Source organism: Anas platyrhynchos, chromosome Z (genome assembly GCF_047663525.1).
Source record: "Anas platyrhynchos isolate ZD024472 breed Pekin duck chromosome Z, IASCAAS_PekinDuck_T2T, whole genome shotgun sequence".
NCBI classification, from domain to species: Eukaryota; Metazoa; Chordata; class Aves; order Anseriformes; family Anatidae; genus Anas; species Anas platyrhynchos.
The window spans coordinates 74,912,421-74,921,764 of NC_092621.1; the positions used below are offsets into that span (position 1 = coordinate 74,912,421).

The following is a 9,344-nucleotide window of genomic DNA, read 5'->3' on the forward strand; positions in this document are numbered from 1 at the left end:
CCAAATTTTTACTGAATCCCCACAAAGATGCTAGAATGGGCCAAGGGATGCCTGAGTCCTGCCTACTCCTAGGTGGTGCTGATTAATCTACTTTGAGGGCACCTAAATTCAGACCCGACAATTCTCTCCCACAGCGCATCAGAAAGCCACAACTCACCCTTATTGGAGCAGGTTTTCCTGCAAAAACAATACAAAAAGGCCGGATTTCTGAGGCCTCCGTGGCCTGCCTGCTCTGCCCTCCGCCAGGGGGGCAGAGGGAAGAAAAGGCAACGCTGCCAAGCCACAGACACAAACCATGCAGGGCTGGCTCTGGGGCTGCGGAGGGTGTTCACAGCCCGTTAGGATGTGTTTTGGGCAGCCTGTGAGGATGTGTTTCCAAAACACGGGGCAGGCACCGGGAAGCACAGCAGGCAATAAATGCAGATTGAAGCGCTTCCGCGGCGGGGCCCCTCCGGCTGCTTCCACGTGGGCAATTGCTGGGCTCCTGCCAAGGGGGGAACCGCGGAGGATGCCGGAGTCATCAAAATGGGGTTTTGAGGAGGATAAAGAGCAAAAAAATTAAAAAAAAAAAAAAAGTGTTTGTTGCTGGGCACACGCAGGGCGGGAGGGGTGCTTGGTGCTGCACCCTGTGCTTGTGGCAGTGGGAGACTCGGTGGAACATGGAATGAAATGGAATGGAATTAAATGGAAATTAAATGGAATGAAATGGGAATGTGAATGGGAATGAAATGGGAATGAAATAGAAATAATGAAACAGAAATGAAATGGGAATAAAATGTGAATTAAAATGGAATGAAATAATACAATGAAATAAAATTTTTTAAATGAAAAAACTGACGCTGAAGTAAAAAAAAAAAAAAAGAAAATTGAAACAAATTGAAACAAGGAAATAAAATGACATTTCAAAAGTGAAATAAAAATGGAGACTAAAATGGAAATTAAAATGGACACTGAAAAATGGAAATTAAAAAATGAAAAATAAAATGAAATAAAGGTAAAATGAAATAAAGCGAAATAAAATGAAATTTAGAAAATTAAATGACGGGAGGCAGTGAAATTTTCATTTTGGAAAATGAAGTAAATGGGAAATGGGATTAGAAAAGGAAAAATAAATGAAGAAAAGTACAATGAAATGAAGTAAAATAGAAGGAAACAAAGTAAAGTAAAAGGAAATAAAGTAAAATAAAAGGAAATGAAGTAAAGTAAAAGGAAATAAAGCGAAATAAAACTAATTTAAAAAAAAAAAAAAGGAAAGGAAAAACGAAATAACAAATAAACGAAATGAAGTAAAACGAAACGAAACGATATAAAATGAAATAAAATAAAAATGGAACAAAGCACGGCGACATCAAACGAAATAAAATGACATAAAGTGAAGCGTGAGGGGCTGGCACGGCGGGGCCGCTGCCGCGGGCCCTGAGGCGCGGCGCTTCCTGCCCGCCATTACGCAGCACTTTTCCGCCGCCGCCACATGCGCTGCCCTTCCCCCCTCCCCCTCCACGCGGTGGTTTCGCCCGCCCCTCTCCCTCCCCCCCGCCTCGGAGGCGGAGTGGTCTCTCCCCCCGCCCCCCTCCCGGCGCCCCGATGCCATCCTCGCCCGCGGGCAGCCGAGCGGCGCCCTCCGCGCCTGCGCGGCGGCGCGCGCGGCGGCGGCGGCTATATAAGGGCGGGCGGGCGGGCAGCGGCGGCAGAACGCTGAGGCGGGCGGGCGGCGGCGGGCGGGTGGCACGGAGCGCAGCGCAGCGCGGTGGAAGCAGGAGGCAGCGGCAGCAGCGCAGCCGGGACGCGCGTGCGCACGCGGCGATCTTGGCCCTCGGGCTCCCTTCTGGCCGCCGTGAGCCGTCGCCATGGTGAAGAGCGTGGGCAGCCTGGTGAGCCGCTGCGCGCCCGGCGGCCGTTGGGCGACCGTTGGGGCCGTTGGGTGGCCGTTGGGCGCCGCCTGAGGGGAGCCACGCGGTGGCGGTGGGGGGGGGGCGTGTCGTGAGGGGTAGGGAGAGCCGGGCGCTGGGTTTTAAAAGGGCGCTGAGGGGGGGGCTCGGAGCTCGGTCAGCGTCCTCCGAGCGAGGTGTTTTTGGGGCAGGAGGGTCCTGTGGGGCTGGTCGCGTGGTCCCAGCTCGCGATGCGGCTGCCAGGGGTGATGCCTGGGGGTGGGGGTGTGCTGCCCCCCGCGTCTGCCGGGCAGCGCCCTGCTGCAGTACAATGGAAAGCGCCGCGCTCTTCCCGTGATGAACCTCGGAGGTGTTTACGTCTGACAGCTCTCGTGGCCACAGCTCAAATACCTGCGGAGGCAGAGAGCTTAAAGCCAATAAACTGCCTTATTTTCCCCAAAATGGGTTATTACAGAAATTCAGCCTCATTTTTGTTTGCATTCCCCCCCCTATTTTGCCCTACGGAGCTGCAGAAGAGGATAGCCTTGAGTAAGATTTGAGGGTTTTGGTGTAGTCTTGGAACGCTTAAAAATGGAGTCAGCAGACCTGGTTTTGCAAGGGGAGAGTGCTGTAGTGCAAAGGGTAGTGCGGGCTTCCCTCCCCTGCTGTCTGTGCGCATTGATTTAAGCACAGAGCTGGACTCGGAGCACAGCCGTGTTGCTTGTCCACCGAGGGCACGGACTTGGGTCATGCTGACAACAAGGTCTTAACGTGGGTAAAACATTGTGCAGTGCAGCTGAGCTTTACAGATTAATTCTGAATTGCAGCGAGGCAGACCTGCATTCTGTTCAGAAGCGGATCTGTTCAAACCCCTTTTTCTATGGCTTGCAAAATTTAATTGTTCTGTATGTGACTTTAAAGCAACGTGAGCATGACACCTACCTAGATACGGTCTGTGACCTAAAAATGTCTTCAAAACCTGACCAGCTCCCGAGGAGTGGCTGCCTGCAGCACACTCCGCTAGTCCGCCACAGGTTCCCAGTAGTGCACCCATGACTTAAGTATGTCACCCTGAGATGGATGACTTGTGGAAACTGTAACAGGTTTGGATGACGGGGCCACAGTGCCTTTTAAAGCAGAAGCTAACAGGATGTAATAAGCTGTTTAAAAACCTGGTGTTGCTGAAGCCTTCCTCTTCATGCCAGCTGCCTCTACTACCTGAGTCACAGCAAGTCATGGCGACTCGTGGTTTGGGTGATAGTTCTAGAAGTGGTCTCAGCTAATGAGCTCGGGCAGTTTAGTCTTTGGTCTGTTTATGCTAGTTCCTTTTTTTTTTAAAAAAAAAAAGGCACTAAATTATGTAGTAGCTATTGGCAGTCAGCTGATGATGGATTTAATCCAAGTTCAAGGGTGACTTGATAAGTGTTGGAAATATTTATGACTGAGGTGCTGTGTTAAAGCTGTCTTGTGCTGCTGGGGGCAGTAGACTTCTCACAGCATTCTCCGTGGTCAGTAGCCTCCATTTTGAGGTATTTGCTGGTCCTGGGAATCCCTGCTGCACTGGGGCCTCTCATCGCCACCTGTTTTCTCTGACTTGGTCCTTGCAAACTGAGATTTGTTAGCAGAGAATGCAGCATGAGTAATTCTGCTGGAGGAGGCTGCAAGCAAAATGAGGCCCTCCATGTGCTCAGGGAGGAGGTTGTAGCTGAATATTCAAAAAACTGGTCAGAGGGTTTTCCCCACAGTGAGATGAAAGTATTGCTAAGGAAGTTGTAAAGATCCTCTTAACAGTGTAACCAAGTAGGAGGTGTCCTGCCTGTTAACAAAGCTTTTCATATGAAAGCTTGTCAATTCACACAGTTAACACAGAATGCAGGTCAGAAAGGTCAAGTAGTTTTTCTGTCGCTGCTGTCTTCAGGGTCTTTAGGCTCTCTGGGAAAAGAATCAACACTTTATCCCAGTTTGGTATCTCTTGACTCAGGAGAGCCAGCACCTTTGCACCCTGTGTCTCTCCTTGGGCTCCCCACAGCAGCTTCATCTGATAGTGGAGGTGCCTCGTAGGGTAACCCCTCACTGCAGACCAGACCTCCAGTGGTGCATGGTCTGTGGCCAGCAGGAGGAATCCTGTCCTCCCACTCTGTCCTTGTTCCGCACAATAGCGACCCGGGATGTGCGGCTGTATGACCACTGCATCCCTGGGCTGGACCTCCCACAACAATTATGGAACTGGATAGAAGAACCAAAATTGAGGAAGATGGTCTGATTGGTGGGTGCAGGAGCTAGAATTAGCGAAGAGCTGGTGTGATGTTAATGCAGAGGTGTGGGAAGCCATACCAAAAAATCTAGCTGTATGGCCTGGATGTGTGAGGAGCAAGGCATGGCTGAGGAACTTGAGGTTCAAGTAGCTGCAGGGAGCAGATTGCATGGACTGTGACATGCATGACCATGGAGCTTTGGTGCAAACAGGGTGCTTCTGAAGTCGGGCTGCAGGAGCTCATTCTGTGGTAGAACAGTGGTGTGGGGAGACAGGAAAACTGCTCTCATCTCTCAGACTGAGAGCAGGCATCAGGGAGCGTTAGCTGCTGATCTTACAGCAGGGTAGGCTCTGAGCAGCCAAGGTGCAAGGGTGGAAGAGCTCAGCGTGTGGAGGCTGCGTGTCTGAAGATAGCTGCACTGGGAGGCTGCGAGAGCTTCAGTGGGAAGCTGTGATGCCTGATGTATTTGGATTTGGAGCAAGTTAGGAAAACTTCCATATGCCTACGAATGCTGGCGGGGGTTCCTCTCCTTATTTGTTAAAACTCTTACTAATTAGGCTGCTTGTGCTCTTGGCTTCTTGCCTGCACGGCGTTCTTTAAGTGGGGAGATGTTTTACTAAGCTCCAGTCTCAAGTTAGCTGGCATTGGTAGGACTAAACACGGCAGGGATGGCAGCACACATGTTGCCTTTAGTCAGCCTCTGCTGACAGCACGCCAGTGTGCTGCCCTGTGGGGATGAGGAGAGTGAAGCAGCAACTCTTTGGGTGCAATACCTGAAACGAAGCCTACCTCAGCAGCTCTCCTGAAGGCTGCGTTGCTGTGAGAGCAGAGTTCAGCAATACTGGAGTGGCTCGTCCTTTTTCTAGAAAGAAGGAAGTAGCTGATGAGCATCAGCATTTTCTGCTTCTGCCTGAGATACTTGTTTGCCCTCTGCTAGCATGCAAATAGTTATTGCTTTTAATGTCTTGCATTTCTGGAAAAACATTCAGTCTTTGAAAATACGGTTAATGACATGTAAGGAGCCCTAAATTGCACAGAACATAATCCAGAAATGACTAGCATGACCAAGTGCAACAGACTTGTTAGTTACTTGTGTAGCATTGGCTATGCTACTGAAGTTACGCTTCAGTTCACTTGTTAAAGTAAGCAAGCTACTTATCCTGCAAAGCTGTTGCTCTAGAAAATACGCCGTAGAGTACACCACACAACATCAACTTGGTACTTTCTGTTGGCTGGAAGAGCGTGCAAAAGCTTGCCCTCAAATTCTGCAAAGGAAGGTGTTCCAGGAGAAAATGAAGTCTTTTCATCAAGCCACAAATGGAAAAAAAAAAAAAAAAAATGAAATCTTCAAGAGCATGAGGATCACATTAAGAGCGTAGCAGTACTCAGTATGAGTTGAGGATTATAGGCCAGATTAATTTCTAGGCTAATTTCAGTAGTTCACTGAGTTGTGGTGACTGGGCGTTGTGGTATGTCCTATATGAGTCAGACACTGGTGGATGCTAGTTCTGATGAAAGCAACTCACACAGAAGCATGTGCATGATGATACAAATAGCTTAGTTTAAGGGAAATCAGTGTGTGAAGGCTGAGGGAAAGCTAGCTTTGGGTTTAGACTTTTTCCTTTTGCACAGAAGATAATGTCCTTAACATGTTCAATTCTTTCTTTTTATAGTCTGAGTTTGAGACAGAACTGAAGTCTGCTGGTGACAAGCTTGTAGTAGTTGACTTCTCGGCCACATGGTGTGGACCATGCAAAATGATCAAGCCATTTTTCCATGTAAGTAGCATTGTTAAGACCTGTTTTTGTCAGTGGCTGTGCTGAAGAATATATGAATATTTTGTGCTGCTTGTCAGTAATATGGAGGGAACTTCCTTTGTCTGCATAATTTGCATTATTTTCTGGAAGGGAGAGAAATTGCAGAAGTATCTACTCTGTTACTATTTAGTAAAATATACTGGTCTTTGATACAGCTGAGGGCTGACACTGAGCAGCTGCTCTCCTAAGGCTTCTACACATCTGCCTATGGGGGTGTAATAGTTACATTGTTTCAAGAATGGTGGAGTTGAAACAATATTTCTTTGTGTATATACTGGCTGTAATTTCTTCCAAATGCATGGAAATAAGCTGCAGCACCTTTCTGTGATCAGCTGAAGGCTGTAAGAGAAGTAGAGGCCTTTCTCCTGTATTTATTTAAGGCTTCTCTCTAAGGAATGGGTTTCAACAAGTTTCATCAGTCTTACGGGTATTGGAGCAGAAAATTATTTCTGCTTTGGTCAGTAACATAGCTGCTTTAAGACAATGTGGCAACTTGCACTGGGGGAAGGAGCAGCAGGGTTGCAATTTCTGTGAACATGTCTCTTACAAGCTAGCTTTCCTGGAGCACTAACTACATAATTTCTTCTTTCATTCTAGAGTTTGTGTGAGAAATTTGGGGATGTGGTGTTCATCGAAATCGACGTGGATGACGCCCAGGTATGGTCGGGGTGGTGCTGAGAGAGGGTTGCTGATGAGATCCATGCATGTGACAGTGAAGAATGTCTTTTAAATGCCCTTGGAGATGCTAAAACAAAATGAGATAGGGGCTTAGCAACTAAACTGAAAAGAATGTTCTTCTCAGGTGTCCTTTAAGAATTCAGGCTGCTTTGTCTGCATAGTCTAACCCCCATGGCATGCATTAGATAGCTTGCAAACACTGGTGCTCTGTGCTTTGGGAGGCAGTGTTAGTCTCAAAGGCCTTAATCTGTTTTGATGCAATCTTTCCTAAAACTAATGGCTCACAACTGCAAGACTGTCTGGTCTTTACACTGCCATTGGCACTGTTTCCCCTTTTATGTCTTGAATCAAGAGCAATAAAATGTCTGCTCTATAGCAATTCAAGCAACACTCAATAAGTACTTGAACAACATCAGGTTGAAACAGGAGAGTTGCTGTAGAGCTCTAGAGCCTTACAAATAGTGTTTTGATGCAGAGGCCTTTTTTTTTTAAAAAAAAAATAGTCCAGGTATAGTGAACATGTTCTTGCTAAACTATGAATTAGATGCTGAGAAGAGGATCTGATAGGTTTGCTTCAGGGAGATGTTAATATCAGATGCTTTTGCTTCGTTTTGAACAGTAATGGCTTTGCCCTATTTCCCTAATCAGAAGGAGACTAGTGGGTTCTAAACTGAACGTCCTTCAGATGTGCACAACTGAAAATTGCTTTCTGTCTCTTCCAGGATGTTGCTACACACTGTGAGGTGAAGTGCATGCCAACATTCCAGTTCTACAAGAATGGAAAGATGGTAGGCTGGAGTTCATTTTCCTGGAAGGGGCAGGCCTCTTTCGAAAACTTAACAGAGAGGATTGGGAGTATTAGATCACGCGGTGTGCTTTCTCTTTATAATGTATCTGGGGCACAACTGGCATTGGGACAGTCAGGAGAGCAGTTGGTTTATCTTAGTGTTGCAGCAAATGGTAGCGTGGGCCACCAGCTAACTGATGAAGCAAGCCCTATTGAGCAGGGTGGTGAGCTGAGTGTCACAGGTTGTACAGGTGGATCTTCAGGAGATACCAGGTTAAGTGTCCTAGACAGTCTCAGTGCCCTGCTTTTACCGATCTTGGTTAGCATTTGTTATCTGGATGGAAATCATGCTGAAGCAGAGACATGACGGGATTCCATGAATTTATGCAACCCTAACAGAAGCCTAGCTTCTGCTGAATATACACGCAGCTGAAACAGCTGCTTGGTGCTTTCACCTAGACTGTACCTCCTATGGAGGGGAGGTCATCCCTCTGCCAGAACCCCTCTGCATCCTCTGCCAAGGTGGGCAGGTGGGACACAAGGTAGTGACAGCACAGGGTGCTGGTTATCCACCTGGAGTAGAGACACAGTGAGATAAATGCGTAATCTGGGGCTATAGTTTGAGGAAGCTGAAGATAAGCTTTTCTAATATTATAAAATGCCTGATATCATGGCTGAAGGCAATGGAATTGCTCCTTGAAAAGCAGGCGTTAAATGTTCAGCGAGCTTCCATTCAGATAAATATGGGGCCAAATGGTGAGTAATAATGAACCTTTGGTCTTCTCAGGATAAACTTCCACTGCTTCAAACAAAAAAATGGAAAAATCAATGTGTTCTCTGGACACATGGGTATCAAGCAAGCAGTCTTATGGCCTGTTGTGTAATGCCATACATATATGGCACCCCAGCAGGCAGTGGAAGGCAGCCAATGTTTTTGAGACATGAATGTAGCCTGTCTTTGCTGTCTATATTGCAACAAAGATGGTTTTTGTGGAAGTCAGGCTCTGGGGCAGGTCATTCTGAGCAATCCTTCCAGAATACGATAGGAACAGGTCTGGAGCGACCCAAGGTAACTTTAATATACATCTGCTGAGAGGTGACACCCAGAGTCCCTTCAAGCCTGTATTTTTTAGTTCTTATGCAACACTGGTTCAGGATCAACTGTTTTTTCCTTTTACATGTTAAAGCCTCCCAGCCGTGGTAGTCTGAAAGTGATTCTTAATAGAGTGCACCAGTTTTTGTGAGCTGAGTGGGAGGTGAATAGCGTAGCCCATGCAAAATGCTCCCTGTTTTGGGGCATAAGGAAATCTTAGTGGTAGCAGGGCTGAATAGACCTATGTTTCTGGCTGTTACGCAACTAGATGTTATACACTTCTAAAAATTGCTTTCTTTACAGGTGCAGGAATTCTCTGGGGCCAATAAAGAAAAACTGGAAGAGACCATTAAAAGTCTAGTCTAATCTCCAGCCATGGGGACACTGGAGCATGCCTGCTTCGGCTAAATTATAGCCTGTAACTTTTCTACTTTAAAAAAAAAATCCGATCAAGCTATCTAGGTTAAATGGTGGAAACTTCTTGGTCTATGTAAATGAATACAATAAAGTGTAAATTCTACACTTTTGGTTATTGCCTTGTGCTTGGGTGAAGATGTGAGCAAGTTCTTAATGTCACTGAGGTGCCAGTTCTGCTGTGCTAAAGGAATACTGTCTGGGTGCAAAGGCTCTTGTCAAGCAACAATCTAATACGGGGTTACTGCTGAGTATGGGAAGTGAGTGTTGAAAGGTATCACTGATGGTTCTTTAGGAGAAGACTGCTGGCACATCACCCAGGTGGTAGCTGCCACCCTCTGTCTGAAGGGTGGCTGTCTGGCTTGCAGGTACAAAAAGGTTAGCTTGGGAGTTGTAGAAAAGTGGGTATCACTGATATGGATGGCTTCTTTT

The 9,344-nt window shown here is 46.9% G+C and overlaps 1 protein-coding gene across 1 annotated transcript; it reads left to right on the top strand.

Annotated features, from left to right (window-relative positions):
* Positions 1–1,673: 1,673 nt before the first annotated feature.
* LOC101804092 (thioredoxin) lies at positions 1,674–9,018 on the top strand. Its single transcript, XM_027446222.3, has 5 exons — positions 1,674–1,871; positions 5,797–5,901; positions 6,538–6,597; positions 7,341–7,406; positions 8,802–9,018. Exons 1-5 carry the CDS (start codon positions 1,848–1,850, stop codon positions 8,862–8,864), a joined length of 318 nt encoding a protein of 105 aa, XP_027302023.1. The 5' UTR covers positions 1,674–1,847; the 3' UTR covers positions 8,865–9,018.
* Positions 9,019–9,344: the final 326 nt, after the last annotated feature.

Excerpts from the sequence above, each read along its gene's own strand:
- LOC101804092 (XM_027446222.3), top strand. The coding sequence starts at position 1,848 with ATGGTGAAGAGCGTGGGCAGCCTG. Across the intron at positions 1,872-5,796 it reads TGAAGAGCGTGGGCAGCCTG|TCTGAGTTTGAGACAGAACT; the intron begins GTGAGCCGCTGC and ends TTCTTTTTATAG. Across the intron at positions 6,598-7,340 it reads TCGACGTGGATGACGCCCAG|GATGTTGCTACACACTGTGA; the intron begins GTATGGTCGGGG and ends TGTCTCTTCCAG.